The sequence below is a fragment of the Sylvia atricapilla genome, chromosome 19 (assembly GCF_009819655.1).
Source record: "Sylvia atricapilla isolate bSylAtr1 chromosome 19, bSylAtr1.pri, whole genome shotgun sequence".
Taxonomy (NCBI): Eukaryota; Metazoa; Chordata; class Aves; order Passeriformes; family Sylviidae; genus Sylvia; species Sylvia atricapilla.
Genome location: NC_089158.1, coordinates 2,761,150 through 2,782,479, shown reverse-complemented (window position 1 = coordinate 2,782,479; position 21,330 = coordinate 2,761,150). Strand labels below are relative to the sequence as shown.

Below are 21,330 nucleotides of genomic sequence, written 5' to 3'. Positions count from 1 at the left end.
TCCTCCTACCCTGCTCCCAGCCTGGCCGAGGGGGAGAGGATGTTCCCTACCCCAGAGAGGACAGGGACGGAGACTTGGGGGGATGTGCCCGTTCTCAGGCCGCCCTACGCAGGCAGCGGCTCTGCAGCGGGCGCGGGGACATTTGGGGACAAGCCGGGGGTGTGTGCGCGTGCGGGGCGGCGCGGGCCGTGCGCCGTGGGGACGCCGCTGTCCCTTCCCTCATCCCCATCCCGGAGCTCCCCGCCCGCCCAAACCCCGCTCCTAAAGGGCGACGTTGAATTCTGTGACCAAGAAATCGATGTAGTCCTTTTCCTTCAGCTTAAAGGCCTCGGCGATGATGCGGGCGGCTTCCCGGTGCTCTTTTCCCCGGAGCCCCGTGCCGTTCACCTCCAAAATGACGTGTCCCACCTTCAGCTTCCCGCAGTTGTGTGCCGAGCCCCCTCGCTGCAGGAGAGAGAGGGGTCAGCTCGTGTTCCCACCACTCCCTGCATTGATCGGGGGGGAGGAGGGAAAACTGGGAAATATTTCATATCTGACATGATGGATGTGAAATATTTCACTTTTTGGAGAGAGGGGATGAATTTGGCTTCCCCCTTGCTTGCTGCTAGACTATGACTCCAGCTGGGATGGCCAAGAATAACCAAGGCAGAGTCAGTTCTGCTTTTTTTTTTTTTTTTTTTTTTTTTTTTTTTTTCTGTAAATAACTTGAATTTTGCCCCAAGTAAACAGCAAACAGGGAGACAGTTCCAGAGGGCTCAGTTCCCTGGCTCCCATCCACCACTCCCCCTCCTCAATCCTCTGTCTGGCGGTTTCCAGACATCTGGAGACGGCGGCCAAGCTTTCTGGGCTGCCCTGATCCCCTCGGAGATGTCTGGAGCAAACAGCTGGCTCCCAGGAGGTGTGTCCTGGGATGGGATCACTCAGGGGACACAGACACCATCCTCAGCACGGCAGAGCGGGGCCTGGCGAGGTGCAGGGGGGCACAAACCCCCCAAAATCCCTCCGGCCACGGCTCAGGGGAGGGCAGCCTGCCCGGGGAGGAGAGGGATGGGATGTGCAGGACGCTGTCCCCCCCAGCCCGCCCTACCTGGATGGTGACGATGCGGGGCAGCGGCTGCCGCGTGTTGGCGCCGCCCTCGATGGCGATGCCCAAGGTGGGAGCGCTCTTGGACACCCGGATCAGACACGACGTGGGCTCCAGGAGCCCTGGCTGTGGGGACAGATGGCAGCACTGACACCGTGCCAGCCCCGCGCCCTCGGCGAGGGCCCCACGGCAGGCAGGGACACTGACTGCCACCGCAGAGGGACAGACACAGCCTGCGGTTGCTCTCTGACTAGTGATATCTAAAATTCCAACTCTGTGCGGGTCTGGAAGGGTTTGGGAGGGAGCAGAGCAGCTCTCTGCCTGCCTGAACAACCTCAGCCTCATCACCATCAGAAACCCTCTAAATTATGTCTGATACCCGCTGCCACCTTCCCTTTGGGTGACAGGTGACTTCACTCACGAGCCTTGTGGATGTCCCTTTAAAGGACATTCTCCCATGCCCCATGCAGCTGCTGGCTGGATCTGGGAGGGATGGGATTTACCCAGGAGGGAGTGAACCTGCCCTACAGCGCCCCTCTCAGCCTCTCCTGACCCCTTTCCCCACAGCTCAGCCCCGCAGAGAACCGAGCAGAGAGGATGAACGCCCCCGCTAAGCACGAGCGGCTGCTGCCTGCGGCAGAGGGAGCGGAACGCGGTGCCCCAGGCAGCGGGGCACAGCCGCCGGTGTCCCTTCCCACACAGAGCAGCACCCCAGGGCCCCTCACCGGCTTGGAGGCCCCTTCTGCCGCCCCCTCGCTCCTCGTGGCCTCCTTGAGGCTGCGGCTTTTCCCGGCGCCTGGCTGCCGGCTCTTGTCCTTGCCGCTCGTCTCCACCTCCCCGATGTCCACCCCGCTGTCCTCGCTGAGGGTCTGCCCGCTGTCCGACAGCTGGGAGAGCGTGGAGGCTGGGGAGAGAGGCGGCGTTAGCGCCGGGGCCGGGCCGGCCGAGCGGCCGCGGGGCGACGGCAGCTCCGCTCCCAGGGCCGGGCAGCCTCCCTGGGATCCGCCCCGCGGCTGGCTCTGCACCAGCAGAGCCCTTCACAGCCGTGCAAGTGCTCAGGTGGGAAAAGCCTGCTCGGGTCATCCAGTCCAACCGCGGGACCGGCACTGCCAAGGCCACTACCGAACCGTGTCCCCAAGTGCCACATCTACAGGCTTTTAAAGAGACTGGGCACCTCTCCCAGTGCCTGACCGCTCTATCAGAGAAGAGATTTCCCAGTATCCAACCTGACACTTCCCTGGCACAGCTTGAGGCCATTTCCCCTCGTCCTGTCCCTGTTTCCTGGGAGAAGGGGTTGACCCCAGCCTCGCTGCACCGTCCTGTCCGAAGAGCAGAGCTGTGCACAGGCAGCATCAAGAGACAAGGCGCCTCAAACTCTGGTCTGGAATCCATCCCAGATCCCAAACTGGGACAGAGGGAGAGAGTGATGAATTCCGGGATCCTGCTGGAGGCCACTTCAGGCAGCCCCTGCTCCACAGCAGGGTCTGGGAGCAGACTGGGACGAAGCCAAGTGAAGAAGTGCTGCCGTGTAGGAGCTTTCTGCCCTTTGTGGATGAAGATCAAGTGCAGACGGACCGGAGATGTCACAGCAACAGCAACAGCAACAGCAACAGCAACAGCAACAGCAACAGCACCAGCGGCGCTGCCCCTCACCCGCACCAACGGGCGGCTGCAGAGGCGGCGCCGGGCCACACGAGGGCGACATTGCCACTCGTGTCGGTCCCGAGCGCGGGGGCCGGGGACACTCCGAGACCCCGGGGAGTGCCCCCGATCCTCGGGACTGTCCTGGATCCCGGGGACTGTCCGGCCACTCCCTGCACCCCCGGGATTGCCCCGGATCCCCGGGATTGCCCCGGATCCCCCTTCCCTCTCCATCTCCGACAAATCCCCCTGGATCCCCCTTTTCTCTCCATGTCCAAGGGATCCCGGGATTCCCCAGGCGCCTCTCCTCAAGACCCTCCCTGGATCCTCCTTCTCTCTCCATCTCCGAGAGATCTCCTATTAATCTCCCTTTTCTCTCAATGTCTGAGAGATCCTCCTGGATCCCTCTTCCTTCTCCAGCTCCGAGAGACATCCTCTGAATGCCCCTTTTCTCTCCATCTCCGAAGGATCCTGGGATTCCTCTGGAACGCCCCTTCCCTTTCTGTCTCTGAGGGACCCATGGGGCCCCGCATGCTGCTCGCTCACCTCCAGTTCTTTTTCCTGGGGTAAACGTGACTCCCGAGCTGAGTGTGGGCTCAATTAGACTTTCTCCCCCTCCCCAAATACAGTTAACGAGAAAGGACTAGAATTATTTCTGGTTCTTGAGATCACAGAATGGCCTGGGTTGGAAGGGCTCCTAAAGCTCATCTCATCCCAAACTCTGCCATGGGCAGGGACATCTTCCCCTAGACTCAGTCTTGTCCAACTTGGCCTTGGAAACTTCCAGGGATCCACAGCTGCTCTGGGCACCCTGTAGCAGGGCATCATCACCATCAGAGGGAACAATTCCTGCCCAATCTCCCACCCAGCCCTGCCCTCTGGCACTGGGAGCCATTCCCTGTGTCCTGTCCCTCCAGCCCTTGTCCCCAGTCCCTCTGCAGCTCTCCTGGAGCCCCTTTAGGCCCTGCCAGGGGCTCTGAGGTGTCCCTGGAGCTTCTCCTCTCCAGGTGAGCACCCTCAGTGCCCTCAGTCTCCATAGGAGAGATGCTCCAACCTCTGCCCCATGAGATCCATCACGAGACCTGGAACCTTGTGATCCGTGTCCTGTCCCATTTCTCTCTCTCCCAACAGCCCGGGGATGGTTTTTCCCCAGCTGCTCCGGTGACACCCACCTCTGGCCTGGGGCAGGGGCCTCACTTCGTTGACGTCGGGCTCGCTGTTGGGCTGGTGCACCTCGACCAGGATGAAATGTTGGTTGGCCCCGGTTTGGGGGCTGCCCTTTTCCGGGGGAGGGGGCGCGGGGTGCGGGGGCGGAGGGGGAGGGGCGCTCCGCAGCCCCTCCGGGGGCGAGGGGCTCTTGGGCCTGGTGGGGGACTGCACCCTGGGGAAGGGCCCGATGGGCGGCTGGCCCAGCAGGGAGAGCGGGGCGTCCGCCGGCCTGCGGGCGCCGGGCAGCGACGGCGAGATGGTGGCGTAGATGGCGCTGGGGGCGGAATCCTCCGTGGACGTGGAGGCCGTGGAGGTGACGCTGACCGCGTCCTTCTCGGGGGCCTTGGGAGGGGGAGACGGGTTTCGGGGGGCCACGAAGAAAAGGCCAGACTGGGAGGACTCAGAGGAGGGACGTTTGGGCTTGTCCTTCCCCGGGAGCCGGGGCTGGGCAGAGGAAGGGTCCAGGGTCTGCGGGGCTGAAGGAGGAGGAGGAGGAGGAGGCTTGAAGTTGGGTGGTTCCTCTGGGAAGGAGGAGAGGTCATCCTGCCAAAGCAAGCACAGTTTGTAGGACACCACGGCCGGCCTCAGTGAATCTTCATCTCCTCACACTGACCACGGCTAAAGGAGCTGGTTGTTATAGAAACACCTTCCTGACCCGGCAGTGTTACACAAACACCCTCCTGACCTTCTGACAATGAGAATACCACTCACAAACGAGCACAGCTCATCCAACCCACCCAACCTTGGCTTTGGTTTGCACCACACTGCTCTATGCAGCCAGCCAGAATCCTTCTCCTGGACCCATCTGACGAGCTGTGTTCAGTGACTCCCCGGGAGGGTTGATGTGACAGAGCTGCTGAAGCTGAGGCACGACCCAGTACCCCCAGTGTGACCCAGTACCCCCAGTGTGACCCAGTACCCCCAGTGTGACCCTGCACCCCCAGTGTGCCCCCACCCAGCCCCATGCAGGGCCTTACCAGGGACACATCTGGCAGGGTGTTGATGCTGCTCTGGTGGCAGTCCCCAGCTCCCTCCAGTTCTGACGTGTTCTGGGAGGGCAGAGAAGGAAGAGAGAACCATGGCACAGCAGCAGGGGCAACCAGCACAGTGCCAACGTGATGGGGCAGGCAGAGGGACACTCCAAACCCCTTCTCAAAGGTTTTGGCCTCCTTGGGGGTGCCCTGGAGACCCCCAGCTTTGTTATATGCAGGCTCTCCCAAGGAAAATTCACCCTAAGGAATCTGCTCAGAGCATGGTGTGGACCTGGTAAGTTGGGGTGAGCTCGTCTAGGCCCAAATCAGCTGCTCCTGCCAGATTTGAAAGGAGAGAAGAAACCAGCCCTGAGGGCTGCAGGTTCAATACCTGGATTTTTTTTTTTCCCCAGAGGAAGGACAATAGAAATTTAAAACTCTCCTCCCCACGCAACCCAGAGCAGTGGGTCTCACACGCAAAGAGAAGACACTGCCATTGCTTTATGAGTCCAAAAATGTCACCAGGAAATACCACACCACCGTTCTGAGGATATCACAGCTCCAGAAATGCAGAAGGGATTTCCTGTGGGAATCTGTCAATAGGGATGGGCCCAGGGACAGGCCATGGATGCAGCTGAGCACAGCAAAGCTGGCAAAGTCAGGGGGGGCACAGCAGAGCTGGGGGTGCAGCTCTGCCCTGGGGAGCTGTGCCTGGCCCTGCTGAGGGAATCCTCTGCCAGGGGGGACCATCCCCAGCTCCGCTGGTGCCAGGACAAACCCAGCCTCAGCCTCCCCTCCCTCAGCCTGTGCTGCTCGGGAAGACTGAGCTCAGCTCCTGCCACGCTCACAGGGCTGTTTGGATGGGGCAGGGCACAGTTTGTGCTTAAGTGCCTGTTATTTATTGCAGGGTAAACAGCTGATTAGCTGAAATGCTGGTGCATCTTCATCTCCCCCAGCTGCTGGAGGCTGCTGCTGTGCCTGTGAGATGTTCACGTCCCAAAATAGACACGGGAGACAATTAAGACCATTAGAGGAGCAACAAAAACATTGATGCAAAGTGCTTTTATCCCTGTGGCTTCTGAAGGAGCCCTGGAGAATAGGAACACAAAGAAACAGCTTGTTCAGGGAGTGACAGGTAAAGGCCTCGCTTGGGAAACCTTCCTCTGGCACAGGGGGGTTTCACCCTCAGTTATTCCAGCAGCAGGGCAGGGAGCTTTTTAAAGAGAATTGCAGAATGATTTGGGTTGGAAAGGACCTTAATGATCATTTAATTCCAACCCCCATGGCTGGGACACTTCCACTATGCCAGGTTGTTCCAAGCCCTGTCCAACATAGCCTTGGACACTTCCAGAGATCCACGGGCAGCCACAGCTTCTCTGGGGAGTGACTGGCAGCAGCCAAACTGTCACTGTTGTGTCACCACTAAAATGAGAATAATCTGCCCAATGGCCCCTGAAACCTGCCAGGGCCATTCCCCCAACCCTGTGCCCATCACAGGCCACGTCCCAGCTCTGGCCGGGCAGCAAGGACCAGCCTGTCCTGAGCTGTGATCCTCTGCAGCAGCTGTCCCTGTGTCCCCAGTGCCACTGCCAGCTCTGTCCCCCCAGCCAGGGACACTGATGCTGCTGCTCCTCCTCAGGACACATCTGGCTGCTGCAGTGTTTGAGCAGGAGATTTGCCTCTCCCCAGGCTCAGCTCTTCGGGGGCAAAGGCAATTAAACAGTGATTGCTCTGGGCCATAAAACACGAAGCCTTTTAAGCACATTTGCTTTCAGGAATTGGCTATTTTGAGGCTGTGCCTTCCTGGATTTCCCTTGAAAGACTCACAGAAGCCATTGCCCTGAAAAATGAGTCTCTATTGAGAAGGCAGCTCCCTCCTGCTCCTCTGCCCCATCTATTTTCCATTTCCTCGTGGAAACTGGGGCCAGGTGAGGCCCTTCCAGCCCCTCCTCAGAGCAGCTGGGAAATGTTTGTCCTTCTTATCCTAAACAGAGTTGCCAGCAGGAGTGATGGAGCTGCAGAGCATCTTTCAGACAGGAAGACAGTTTTCATTTGCAGATTAAAGGGTGGAGAAAATGCCACCTCCCCGGGGAACACTGCCCAACCTTTCATTAACCTCTCAGCTCCAAATCAGTCCCCTAATTTGCAGTTACTGCTAACGAGAGCTTTGCTGAGCTACTCGGCCTGAGTCCTGCAGGGTTTCAATTTTGAACAACTGCACCAGGCTGGGAATAAACCTGGCTTCCCTCCTCTTTTCCCTTCCATCTCCTATTCTGGAATGCAGCCACAGCGATGGAGGAGCCACAAGCCTCTGCTCCAGATTTTAGGGGCTCTAGGCATGCATAATGACCTCCACACAGTGGTGTCACTCTGTCCTTATCCTCATCCTCTGAGAGGATCATTCCCAGCCCGTGGGAACCCTCCATGTGGGACATCCCAGGGAGCTGGGAGCAAGCCAGCACCTCTGGAACCAGCCCTGGGAGGAAAAGGCACCTCTGGATGGCAGCAGCTTTGCTAGGAGGTGCTGGAGAAAAAAACCAAAACCCAAAGGGATATCAATCCCTTCATCCCAACACTCAGGAAAATCAGGAATACCCACTGCTCTGGTCAGATATGCTGCACCTGATTATTGCAGTCTGCAGCTGACCTCTGCCCTGCAGGACTCATCTGGAGTCACCAGAGGAGGTGCTGGTGACACTCAGTGGCTGAGCACCCGTGGCTGGCACCATCAAACACAGCGTTGTTTCATTCCCAAGAATCCTTCAAGCATTCCCTAACGGAATAATTTATCCCACGTCAAGGCCTGCCCAGCCTCTCCCTGCTTGGTTCTGGTGGCAGTTCACTCACCCAGCCATGGGACAGGTGGCCTGGTCTGGTGTCACTGTGTTTGGTCACCAAGCCAAAGAGATCAGTGTCCCACGGCCTGGCGTGCCTGGGATGAACTCCATCTGGGAATGCTACAGCATCCTCTGCTGGCTAAGGCCCATTCCCACGGGGATGCAGCTCCTGGGGTGGGGTCACGGCTGCAGCTCCTCTCTCCCAGCCCCACCCTTTGCTCTCTGTGCTGTGCTGACCCCGTGATTTCCTTCTGGCCCAGGAGCAGGGAATGAGCTCCACAGCCTGGAGCTTCCCTCAGCCTGCTCCAGCCAGGAGCCCTGCTGTGACACACGGGCTTCCTGGGGCTCTCCCACAGCCCTGCCCAGCCCCTCCACTGCCTGGGGAGGATTCTCACACACAGTGCAAGTGCACTGACCCCCTGAACTGCACCACGGAGTTTTGCACACCCAAGGCTCACGAGGAAAATTCTCCCCCGTCCTAAGGATGTGTGCTGGGATGTGAGCAGCCTGCTGAGAGAGCTGGAGCTGCTCAGCCTGGACTAGAGGAGGCTCTGCAGAGACCTTGTTGTGCCATTTCACTGCTTGGAGAGGGCTGTACAAAAGATGAGGACAGATTTTTTAAAAGGGCTTGTTGTGATAAAACAAAGGGGAATGGTTTTAAACTAGAAGAGGGTCAGTTTAGATTAGACAGAAGGAAGATGTGTTTTATAGCAAGGGTGGGCAGGCCCTGGCACAGGGTGCCCAGAGAAGCTGTGACTGCCCCTGGATCCCTGGAAACATCCAAGGCCAAGTTGGACAGAGCTCTGAGCACCGTGGTCTGGTTGAAGATGTCCCTGCTCACTGCAGGGCAGTGGAATTAGATGGGCTTTAAAGGCCCCTTCAACCCAAACCAGCCTGTGTTGTATGATTTTCTCCTGGTGTTTAGGCAGGGTGCCCACCCAGCTGGCACACAGCACAGCAGCAGGCAGGGCAGGGCAGGGAGGGCAGTGTGGGCTCTGCCACGCTCCAACCCTGCTGCTCCCTCCAAAACCCCATCCCAAGGTGCCCCTGGCACTCAGGTTCCAGCTGGGCCTGGTTCAAGCTGAGCCTTGCATGCACTGCAGCACCAGGGACTGGAGGAAGGAGCTCTTCTGTGCACAGACACACAGGACAGCAGAGCTGGGTGACACGAGGTGGCCGTGCACGTGCAGCAGCTGCAACACCCCCTGGGCAGCCCGTCCCTCCCCTGCCCACACACACTGCCCCAGCCACGGCAGCCCTACCTCCATCAGGTCTATCAGCCACAGCAGTCGCTCCTGGGATGGGGGAGAGCAGAGGAAAACAAGCACAAAAGCAGAAATGTTGTGTCAGGGAAGGTGCAGGGCAAAGCTGAGCAAATCCCGGCACGGCGCTGCCCTCATCCCCAAAGCCACCCCACAGGATGCACAGGCAGAGCTGCTGGGAGGGTTGTGGTGAGCCCCTTCTCCCAGGAGGACTCAGCAGCAGGAGCTGAGGGCAGAGGGAACACTTTGGGAGCTCTGCCTGATCTCTCTGCTGCCACCCAAACACCCTTCCAGCATGAGCTGGTGCTCTTTGCTCGGCAGCTGCCCCAGCAAGAGCGGGCACAGCCATCTCCAGTAGCAGTGTCCCCATCATTGGGCAGAGCTTGGAGCAGCAGGGTGTGTTCTTACACCCATGGGAAGAGGTGTCACACAGCCAGGAGCCCTGCAGTGGCACTAGGGACACCAGCTCTTGAAGAAAGCTTTTAAAGCAGTGGTGCCCACTCCCTTCTCTGTGCCACAGCAGCACCCTGGGGTCCCTCCCCGAGCTCTGGGCTCGTGTGCCAGGTGGGGCTGGGCCACTGCTCACACACCAGCCCAGGCAGCCACCTTTGGCACATGTTGTGGAGCAAGAGGCACACCTGGAGCACGTGGCACAGCCCCAGGCACAGTGTGAGTGTGGGGTGTCACGCTCAGCACACAATCCTGGCACACCTCAGAAAAATTTTCCCAGCAGCTCTTTGGAGAGCAAAGCAAAACTCACTTTGTTTATTCAGATCCAGAAAGGATCTCACTGAAATCCCTCCTGACCCGAGCAGGTGGCTCTCCTGTGGGCACTTGTGGATTTAGCAGGACAAAAGCACAGCTCTGCTGCTCTGGCACTCTCTGAGGTGTCTCTCAGGCAGGCAGAGCCCCAGGAAAGCCCCTTCCCCTCCCGTCTCCCGCACAGGCTGCGCTGGGTGGGCTCTCCACAGCCCCATCCCACCACCGTGGGCTGCTTTCCTGGCTGAGGAACCAGCACAGAGCCCATTGTTCCTCCTTTTTTTCCACGAAGGGTTTAATTTCCAAGGTTACTAATGCATTTATGATGAAAGGCATTTTATGCCGAGGAAATTAATTTGGAGGCTGTGTGCCTGCACCGTCTGAGGTGATTACAGTAACTTAATTAGATGGTGCGTGTGACAGGGGCCTGGCAGAGACGTGGGAGTGCTGCTGAGTGCTGGAGAGTGGGCTGGGAATGGGATGCAGCTGCCTGGCCACTGTGGCTCCTACTGGGATGGGGAGCAGGCAGCCAGCATCCTTAGGGGGGGATTGAAGGAGGGATTGAATCATCTCAGAGTGGTGATTGAGCAGCAGCAGGCACGGCACAGGAGTGAGGCATGGCTGGGATTTCTGCCTGGATGCAGCTCCAGCGGGGCTCTGTCCCTCACTGGGATGAAGGGACACACAGCCCTCAAGCAGGGGACAGCAGCACCTCGGTGTCAGGGCCACAGAGATACCCAGCACCTCATGGCATCACCCCACAAACCACAGCAAACTCAAAGCTTTGGGGAGCCCACGGGGGAGGCTGGACAGGGGTGGGGTGCAGGGAAGGCACTTTGCCGTGGGATCGCCAGGAGGAGGCGCCGGCAGGAGGGATGGGGCGGCAGGGACCTACCCGCGCCGAGCTGACGGTGGTGGCAGTGAAGTGGCTGCTGGAGGACGAGACGGTGTCACTGTAGGACGTCATGGAGTAGGAGTCGGTGCTGGGCGCCGCGGGCTGCCGCGCCTTCATGGACTCGATCTCCCTCTTGAGCACCAGGTTGTCGAAGCGGTCGAGGTCCTGTGGGGAGATGACCCCCCGCACCTCGGAGAGCAGCGAGAACTGCCAGGCACACAGAGCCACAGACAGGTTGGAGCACAGTCACATTCCCGGGAAGCCACACAGCTCCCTCCCACCACGGTCACCAGGGGTGGCAATGGGATGTGCTGGCAGGTGATGGAGGAGGTTTGGTCCTAAACGTTACCAGAAGCTCCTCTGCCACCGAACACCAGCCTGCAGCTCCCAGAATGGACCTGGCACAGGGTGCCCAGAGCAGCTGTGGCCAGCCCTGGATCCCTGGCAGTGCCCAAGGCCAGGCTGGACACTGGGCTTGGAGCAGCCTGGGACAGTGGGAGGTGTCCCTGCCATGGCAGGGGGTGGAACAAGGTGATTTTTAAGGTCCCTTCCAACCCAAACCAGGGTGAAATTCTCTGCTGGTTCCATGATTATGTGGATTTGGCTCCTGTACCCTCCCCTGTTCCCTGAGCAGATCACCTTGGAGGCACAGGGCCACACTGTGACTGTCCACACTGTGACTGTCCACACTGTGACAATGTGGACACCATGACAGTGTCCACATCTTGACAATGTCCACACTGTGATAATGTCCACGCTGTGACAATGCTCACTGTGACAGTGTCCACGCCACGACAGTGTCCACACAGTGACAATGCCCACACCATGACAGTGTCCACACTGTGATAGTCCACGCTGTGACAATGCCCACGCTGTGACAGTGACTCTGCTCAGCCCACCAGCCCCAAGGAGCAGCCCCTGCCCTGGTGAGGGCCTCACCTTGGCGTGAGTGTTGAGCAGCTCAAAGAGGGCCATGACCAGGGCATCCACAGAGATGTTTCCCTCCTTGTACTCATCCAGGTAGTAGCCCATGGTGGCTCTCTCCTGTTCGTTGAGCAGGTGCCGTGCCTGCTCCTCCAGCATGACTCGGGTCTGGTTCACCATGGTGCTCAGGGTCACCTGAGAGCCCGCCAGCCCCCGGTAGAACACGGGCTGCAGGGGACAGGGGACAGGTTTAGGACACTAAGGCAGTGGGAAGGAGGGCAGTGCTCTGCTGGGACAGCTGGGCTGCACAGGGAGCAAAAGAGTGCCCCTGCTCTGGGCTCTGCCCTCAGCCCTCTGTGTGCCACACACTGCCTGTGGAGGAGCTGGGAATCAGACTGGAAGGAGAATTTTGGGAATGACAGGAGGAAAGTATCTCCAGGAATTCATCAACCTTTCAGTGTCACTACTTGTTTGGGTAACTCCAGAGCCACCATCAGAGGAGCTGAGCTTTGCTCTCTGGGCCAGGGACAGGAGCCAGGGAAGGGCTGGAGCTGGGCCAGGGCAGGCTCAGGCTGCAGAGCAGGGAAAGGTTCTTCCCCCAGAGGGTGCTGGCACTGCCCAGGCTCCCCAGGGAATGGGCACGGCCCCGAGGCTGCCAGAGCTCCAGGAGCCTTTGGCCAGCGCTGCCAGGGATGCCCAGGGTGGGATTGGTGGGGCTCTGGGCAGGGACAGGGGCTGGGCTGGGTGATCCCTTCAGTCCCTTCCAGCTCAGGATATTCTGTGGTGCTCTGATTCTCTGAGTTCATGCAGCACTGGTCGAGTTTCCCATCCCTTTTCAGCAAGCAGAGATCCTGTCCCCCAGCCAGGCAGTGATGTGATCCCAGGCTGTGCTCCTCCCTGGCAGAACTGGGGGAACTGGGGCCACAGGAGACAGGCCAGCTCCCCATCCTCTGGAAAAGGCACATGTGCCCTGCTGCCAGCTTGAAGCAGACTCTAATGAAGAAAGAGCCACTGGCAACCAAAGGAGCCCCAGGGAGAGACAAGCCTGGCTGCAGATGAAAGGCTTTTTCCCTTTGAGAGGGATTTCTGAGGGGAGGTCCTTCGTGTTTCCTCCCAGGCAGAGTTGGCACAGGGATATGGAGCCAGACAAGACCCTGACTATCCCGGAGACAGAGAGGAGTTGAGGCTGGAGAACATGTTTTACCAGCAAAGAGTACAAAGCTGTTATCAGTGAGAGCCACCTGTGAAACCTCCCTGCTTAATTTCCATGTAAAAGCAATGCTCTTTGCAAGGAGGTGTGGGGAGAAGATGCTGGCACAGAGCTGCAGGCACAGCACAGGGCGAGTCCCTGTCCCTGCTGGGCAGGAGAGGGCTGGCTCAGCTCTGCTTTTGGACAGATCCCTGCAGCTGGCAGGGCCCAGAGACAGCCACCATGAGGGAGGAATCACGGTCACCTCTGCAGGGTGGAGGGGTCCCCACAGTCCTGGTCTATGGGTGGTCATTGCCCCTTACTCATTAAGGGTGGAGAGCACCAGATGTGTTTGGAAGTGGGACAGGAGAGGGGACACCACTGTGTCACTCTAGGGCACAGCTGAGGAGGAGAAAGGCCCATTAAAACCCCAAAGCAGCATCCCTGCCATAAGCAGGAGCACAGGTCCCTCCCTCCCAGGGAAAACAAAACACAACAGCAGTGATGTTTCCACAAGGCATCAGGAATGTCTTACCCTGGCTGCCACGTCCATGCCATGGTCCCCCACTGCCCTGCGAGGAGGGAGAAGATCAGTCAGCACTGAACTTAGCCTGCCACTTGTCACCTGGCACCTGCTCTCCTCTCTGCAGAGCCAAAGGCTTCTGGTGGGAGAAGGGGAAGGGGCAGCACAACATTATCCAGACTGCTCCACTCCTGCATGGGCCAGACTGCAGCTGTGGGAAGGCTGTGTGATACGGGAGGGACTTCACAAATGCAGATTCCCGGGTGGCTGTTATTAGTGAGAATTAAAAGCCACAATAGAACTGTTCTTTCTTGTGGGGAAGTTTGCATGACTAAAAGAGACTTCTCTCTCTAAATAAAGTGATGAAAGACTATTTTATAGATGATGAACTGGCCTAAGGTTCCAAGTTTTGTATCTAAACGTTGTTAGTAAGAGAGAAAAGAAGCTGTTGGGGGTGAGGGGAGTGTTTTCAAAGTTTTATTCTAATTATTAATTTTTTCTCTCTTGTAGTTTTGCTAATAAGCCTGTCTTTATACCCTTTTAAGTTTTGAGCCTGCATTGCTTTTCTCCTAATCCTGTCTCACAGCAGAAAAAGAGTAAATAATTCTACTGAGCACCCAAACCACTGCACTAAATTAGTGCCGAAATCCAGAAAACAGAAATAGGCAAACTTGAAACCACGACAACCCTACAGGCCAGAGAGGCTTCCCTGATACAGGAGCCAGACCCCAGAACAGGGAGCTCCATGGACAGTCTGGGGGTCCCCACCCTCCCAGGGGCCTGTCAGCACCCCCAGGGGCTCTGAGCTGACAGAACGCCCCAAAAGCTCCCCAGGCACATGTTGGAACCCCGGGCACTGAGAATTCCAGACTTTCTGTGCTGACAGGCACTGACCTCCAAGAAAACACTGCATTCACCTGAGGCCTTGGGAAAGGCTTCCAAAATTGAGTGACGGCACTGGGATTGTGGGTGTGGAGTTTGAATAAAAATATGTGATACCACATGGGGAAAAACTTAGAGTTTAAGGTTTAAAATATAGTAATATTTATAAAGCAAGATGGAGGATTTAGGGCATTGGCTAAATCCTCCATTCACCTCTTTTGTGGATCTGGGTGGTATTTTGTAATTGGATAGAAAAGTCCGCATTTTGGGCCATGGGTGATTGGTTATTGGGTTAAAAGTAAAAATGATGTAGGTGTCATTTCATAACTGGACAGTTTGTTCTTAAAAGGCCTTATAGGGGATAGAGATGGAGCCATTTTTTACTTTGTTAGCCAGAACTCACAGCTTGTGAGACTGTAACATAGCTAAGAATTAATAAACACCTGAGTCCGAACACAAACACCATCTCTCGGGCACTCAATGCTGACTCCAGCAGAAAAGAAGATAAACCCCCATATTTCATGGTTCCCCGTGTGAGGATTGACCTCAGGAGCTCCAGAGGCACGTACCCTGCTGAGCTGACCAGGGTCTCCCCGAGCTGGGAGCTGGTGATCCAGCGGGTCTCGTCCACCGTGGTGCGGGCGTGGGGCAGGCGCCCGATGTCCTTCACGGTCATGATGAGGTGGCGCGAGGACTTGAGCAGCTTCACGGCCTCGTCGTGGGGGATGCTCAGGAAGCTCCGGCCGTTCACCTCCAGGATCTGGTCTCCCACCTGTGGAACCAGGATGGACTAAGCCTGTGTCTTGGGGTGCAATATGTAACCAAAAATGCGTGTTCTATTTGCCATCTGTTGAAACCGGTTGAGGAGGCGTTTTCTTTATCTCTTGTATAACCCATTCCTCCTAACTCTGGGGAGAAGGGGGTGGGTGTCTTCTGTTAATGGGCCAGCTGCTCACAACAGGGGGGGCAGTGTCACCCTGATTGTTCAGCCTTCTGACGTTGACATTTTCTACTGGAGCTTTCTCACGCATTAGAATATAAACAAAGAGTGATGTTCTGTAGATCATGCATTCCTTCCCAAGGGGAAAGACAAATTGATAAGCTTCTAAGTTGACCAGTGGGGTCAGAGAGGTGCTAACCTCATACCCCAATCCCTGATCAAACTCAAAAGACTATACAAGTCAAAATCCCAAAAATAAACTTCCTTCTTTCTCGTTTTCACAACCTGATGGGCGGGTGTAGTTTTTTCATGTCCATCTGGTGATAGGGCAGTGTTCTTTATCTGGTCCAGGACCTATCCCTCATCACTCTGGGGGGATATCTGCTGTTAAACCAGCTGGGGCAGGGCTCTTTATCCCTTCCAGGACCCATCCTCCCTCCAGGGGTATCTGCTGTTCATGGGCCATCCAGGCTCACTGCAGGGCTGAGACAATTCCAGCATCCCATGGGGAGAGGCTCCACCCAGGGGGAGGAGCCCAGCATTCCCACCTGGATCAGCCCTGGGATTCAGAACAGCACAGCCTGTCTGCACTGGATTCCCAGAGGGAGACCAGACCCAGCTCAGCACCACTGGGCCCTTCTCCAGGATCATCTCTGCTCCCACAGAACCACAGATGCCACTGCAGGAGGATTTATTTGGACTGTTCTCAATACCCTGACCAACAGGGGGTCAAGTTGTATTCTGACAGTGTCAGAAGTTTGTAGGTTTTTTGAGGGTTTTTTTTTTGTTTGCTTTTTTGTACTACTAACTTTGTAATTTTAATACTCCCAGTAAAGAACTGTTATTCCTATTCCTATATCTTTGCTTGAAAGCCTTTTAATAATTTGGAGGGAGAGGATTTCCATTCTCCATTCCAAGGGAAGCTCCAGCTTTCCCTGGCAGACACCTGTTTTTCCAAATGAAGCCAGCCTGGCAAGCCCTTGGGGCTTTCCTGTTGGGAGTGACACTTCCCTGTCCCAGCAGGGAGGTGCTGCCCAGTCTAACCCTGCTCCAGATTAGAGACACAGCAATTGGAGGGACCAGGGAAAAGGCTGCTGGATGGAGACCCATCCCTCAATCTGGCAGCCAGTGAGGACCAGCCTGTGGAGCCTGGAGGGGCCTGTTCAGGATCCCAACTCAGACTGATCTGCCCAGTCTCCTCCATCAACCAGACCAACCCCAAAGAACATCAAGGCCTCCAGCCCATCCCTGCTGCTGCTCTGGGAGGCCAGAAACCATCTGTGGAAGCCCCAAACCTCAGATCTCTGCATGCAGCAGGGAGGGTCTCACCACAGCCTCCAGCACCCTGTAAACTGCAGCATCTGGAACAGCTGCATTCCATCTCTCCTCTGCTGTTTCCTCCCCAGCTGCTCCTAAGAGATTTCATTTTGTGAGCAAGGCCTTGGCTGGAACCAGGAGCTTCCCAGAGAGCCTGGCCTTGTTTGAGACACAGCACCCATCTGGTGTCCCACCCTTCATCCCACGTCCTCTTCCTCTGTGCTCCCAGGGCTGCTCCACATCACAATTCACCTGACACACCCCGCTTTTGAAACTGCCCTTTCCACTCTTTGCTTAACCATGGCTCTCAGCTCAGCTCCACCAAAACACACCGAGGCACCCACAAGCAAAGATTCTCCATTACAGGGGTGATTTGCTTATTGCAGCACCGACTCAAAAGGATGGACAGTATGGATTTTCTGCTCTGCCCGGCCAGCAAGGAAACAAGAGAAAAGCTCCAGAGAAGTGAAACAAAAATGATCAGTATCAGATGAAGGTGCCTGTGAAAGGACAGATGGAAGAGATTAGGGCTGTTAAATTTAGAGAGGAGATCATGTGGAGGGGCTGGATGGAGCTACACAAAATAATGCTGGCAATAATGAGAAGCCAGAGAAGGGCTCCTGTTTGCCCTTCCCTCTGCTCTGAGGACAGAGGAGGCACAGAGGGGCTGGAAGGATGCTTGGAGTGGTGCTGAGGGGAAACAGCACCTGGAGCAAGAGCACCATGGAATCATTTGGGTTGGAAAAGGCCTTTATGATCATTGAGTCCAGATGCAGCAGAGTTCAGCTCCACATTCAGCTCCATCCAGGGACCTGAGTGGATTTGCCTCATTCTCCATCATAAAGTTCAATGGTTTGTGTTGGAAGTGACCTAAAACATCCCAGAAGTGTGAAGGGAGGATCCCAGGGGAAGGCAAACGACACAAACCACCACGTTCCCAGCCACGGGGCTGCACAAACATCTCGGGTTCCCCTCGAGCTCTGTCAGCTTTAAAGCCACTCTCACAAAATTGCTGACTGCCAGCGTTAACAGGGGAGGGGAATTATGCCAGGGCCCAAAGTGCCAAGAGAAACACCCACTCAGGTGCACAAATATCATCTCCCAGGTCTTTCTGATCCACCAGGCAGCCCCCAGGAGTGGGTCTCGGTGTTCACATGAGGAGTACAGAGTTCACTGCAGCACCAAAACAATGAAAATCCAAATTTGATTAGCCTGTTTTATTGCAATTGCGAATCTTTAATAGTTTACCATAGCAGGGATTAAATTTTCATGATTTTTTTGGTTCAGGACAGTTACACAGGTTTACTAATCTTTCTTTAATTTCTCCTTTTAAGGGTGAACCAAGAGCAGCCTGGCACACTCTCGTCACATCAGGGAGACCAGAGGGGCCCTGGATTTTTTGCTAATTAACATAGATAACAATTGTATTTTTGCCCCCAAAGTGAAGGACAAGTGGGAAAGTAACCAAAAAAAAAACCTGCCAAGATGCAAAAGAACCATCCACTAAAAACAAAAGCTGACCCTGAGAGATGATTTGCTGTACCCACAGCTCCAAACTGGCACAGAATAAAAGAAGTAATAATAAGACATAAAAAAAAGAAAGTTATAATAAAACACAGGAAAATGATTGCCCTGGATATTTCAGGAACTACTTTTCAGTTGTGCTCAGTTAATGGTGGGTGGATAGCCAGGATGTGCTGAATGCTTGAACACCTCTGAAAATGTGGATTATTCTCATTTCCTAGGGAAAATGTAGCCTGAAATGCAGGGGCTGAACACGACATGCAAAAAGTGACAGACCATGACAAGAAGAGAGCTTGGAAATAACACCCTGATGACAGCCCTGGTTCTTTCTCCTTCTGGAGACAGAGGGGAAGGGGAGGTGCAGACAAAAGAAACTTAATGGGCTTCAGACAAGGGTTCTGAGGACCTAAAGTCTCTTAAAAATAATCAGAATTGGCTCTGGGAGAAATTCAATCACAGACAGAAAAATAGGCACGAGATTTTAAATATGAGTTAAAGGTTAAATGACACCAAACTGAGCTGAGAATTACAGGGCCAGGGGATGCCAAATGGGTTGGCACTGGCACCAGTCCTGTTTAATGCCACTGAAGTGCCAGCACAGAGGCTAAATGACACTGGAGATACCACTGAAGTAGATGGAGCCTCTCTCCAGCACAAATAATTACCAAAAGCCCTTCAGAAATTAAAGATAGGGGCAGGAGAATGTATGATCAATTAGGAATTGACCAAATTAAGGCTCTCAGTAAACAAGGAAGTGCTCAGCTTCTCCAGGAGGGAAACAGGACAGGGCACACAATTTGTGTCCAACAGAGCCTGAGGGAAGGACCCAGATCTGGGAGCAGGACAGGGCATGAGGCTGAAAATGGGTCCCTTCCCCAAACAGTGCACAAAGAGCAGGAACAACACAGACACAGGAGACGAAAGCCCAGGGAGGGAAGGGGCTCTCTGGGGGTGGCAGTGGTTGTGGCAGTGACGGGGACACGTTTTTGGTGACCTCCCAGGAGAGGAAATTTCTGTCCCCATCAAGGTGACACCACTGGAAGGATCAGGAGAAACGTTTCATCTTGGGTACCACAACCACGAACCTCCCGAGTGACTTTCTCACTCTGCAGCTCATTCCCAAACTCTGAGGGAGCCACAAGGCTTTTGCTTCATCTTCTCCAGGATATTTCTCTATATCCAGACCTCATGGCTCAGTGCAGCTTTCAAGGGCTGGCTTTGGGATGAGGGGTTTGAGGGCACCCCCAGGGAATTTGAAGAGGACACCAAATTGTGTCCAGGGCAGGGAATGGAGCTGGGAAGGGGCTGGAGCCCCAGGAGAGGCTGAGGGAGCTGGAAAGGGGCTGAGCTGGAGAAAAGGAGGCTCAGGGGGGACCTTGTGGCTCTGCACAAGTCCCTGACAGGAGGGGACAGCCGGGGGGGTCGGGCTCTGCTCCCAGGGAACAGAGACAGGAGGAGAGGGAACAGCCTCAGGCTGAGCCAGGGGAGGTTTAGACTGGATATTATGGAAAAAAAGGAAAACGTGTCCAGCACAGGCTACTTAGGGCAGTGTTGGTGATTCCACCCCTGGAGGGATTTAAAATCCCTGTGGATGTGGCACCTGGGGACATGGGGCAGTGGTGGCCTTGGCAGTGCTGGAGGAATGGGCACGATGATCTTGGAGATCTTCTTCAGCTTAAATTACTCTTTGTTCTGTGACAGCCACTGCTGATGTAAAATCATTCAGCCCTTCCTATTTCCAGCCTGCCTTTCCCTCTCCTCTCATATCTGGATAAAAATGGATCGTGGCAGCCCTTTTCACCCCAGCCCTCATTCTGGGAACTCAATATTGAGTTGTTTGCTCAAAGCAAGCCCCCTGGAATCCGCTATTTCTGCTCTAAAGGTCAAGGAGAAAAAAACCAAAAATGGTTTAAGGAGGAAAAAGAACCCCAATCCTGACAAAATACAGCAGCAGGAAAAATGAGCAAGGAAGAAATGAGGGCCAGCAGAGCCAGGAGCAGCACCAGGAGCTCAGCTCGTGCCGCTGGGAACGTCACGAAGGAGGCAAGAAGGACAGAAGCTGAAAGCAAACAAGGCTGACTCACCTCCCTCCTCTGCAGCCCTCCAAACCCCCACTTTTCCACCCTCAGAACTTCCTCACAGGCAGCAGATTTGAAGACATGCCCGAGGAACACATTGTCAGAAGTTTCATGAATGAATAAACATCAAGAAGGCCAAGGCCAAGACGATGAATATTTAGTTATTGACTGACTGCAGGGATCCAGCCTGGTTTCTGCTGGAATTCTGCCTGCTGAGGGAGCAGAACAGCAGCACCTGGACCAGCACCAGCAGGGCTGGAGCTCCTCTGGGACCCTCAGCTCAGGACCTTGGTCCCTGTTTCTGGAGCTGGCAAAAGTTTCTGGGCCTCAAAGAAACTTCCTTGGTTTTGCCTGGCTTTCAAATACCTTTTGTTTGCCCTTCGATCAAAATTTAAGGGAAGTGCAAAACATGATTTATTTATTTAAGTTATTATCAAAAGAGTCCAAAATTCTGATTTGGTGCCAGAGATGCAAGGAGGTAAAAATGAAATGTCAGGGAAAATTACAGATTGGTTTGGGTTGGAAAGGACCTTAGAACCCATCCAGTGCCACCCCTGCCATGGCAGGGACACCTCCCACTGTCCCAGGTCACTCCCATCCCCAGTGTCCAGCCTGGCCTTGGGCACTGCCAGGGATCCAGGGGCAGCCACAGCTGCTCTGGGCACCTTGTGCCAGCCCTGCCCACCCTCACAGGGAAGGATTTCTGCCTTTTTCTCTCATCTAAACATCACCTGAGAATCAGCTCAGTTCTGGTAACAAACTCAGTGAAAGCAGCAAACTCCACAGAAGGATCCACTCCTGGCAAGGCAGCAGGAACCCTCCCATCAACACAGCCAGCTTGTGGTGAGCCCACACCGAGCAAACCCACAATGTTTCCATTTCACAGAGCAATGAATTACCTGGAAATCACATTTATCCACCAGTTCTTGCCTCTTTGTGCATCACATCCCTTCCAGCACCACCTGGAGCAGCAATCTACACCCAGCCATGTCTAACAGCAGGAGATAAAAGGCCTTTTTTACCCCTAAACCTCCAGGCAGCACTGAATTTACAGCCCACAGCACACACAAATCAGCGTGGGAAGCGCCTGGGAGGATCTGAAATCACACCCAGCCTGACATCCAGCACAGCACCAGCCTGCTGGACACACACATCACAGCCTGGAGAGCTGAGCAGCCAGGGGGAAACATCCAGAGTCAACGAGCAGAGGCTTGGGTGTGCAGGACCTGTGGGGACAGGGCACTGCTCTGGTTATCTCCTGCCATTCCAAGCAGCCACGGGATGAGGATGGAGGG

At 55.5% G+C, this 21,330-nt stretch overlaps 1 protein-coding gene across 1 annotated transcript in view; it reads right to left on the bottom strand.

Annotated features, from left to right (window-relative positions):
• Nucleotides 1–250: 250 nt before the first annotated feature.
• WHRN (whirlin) overlaps nt 251–21,330 on the bottom strand; it is a 47,996-nt gene continuing 26,916 nt past the window's right edge. The window contains exons 4-13 of the mRNA XM_066333052.1: nt 14,746–14,948; nt 13,307–13,343; nt 11,598–11,810; nt 10,659–10,865; nt 9,005–9,037; nt 4,912–4,983; nt 3,898–4,477; nt 1,810–1,988; nt 1,088–1,210; nt 251–444 (exon numbers count right to left, since the gene is read on the bottom strand). Of these exons, the coding sequence (XP_066189149.1) occupies nt 262–444; nt 1,088–1,210; nt 1,810–1,988; nt 3,898–4,477; nt 4,912–4,983; nt 9,005–9,037; nt 10,659–10,865; nt 11,598–11,810; nt 13,307–13,343; nt 14,746–14,948 (1,830 nt within the window). The 3' untranslated portion in view covers nt 251–261. The remainder of the gene's footprint in view (nt 445–1,087; nt 1,211–1,809; nt 1,989–3,897; nt 4,478–4,911; nt 4,984–9,004; nt 9,038–10,658; nt 10,866–11,597; nt 11,811–13,306; nt 13,344–14,745; nt 14,949–21,330) is intronic.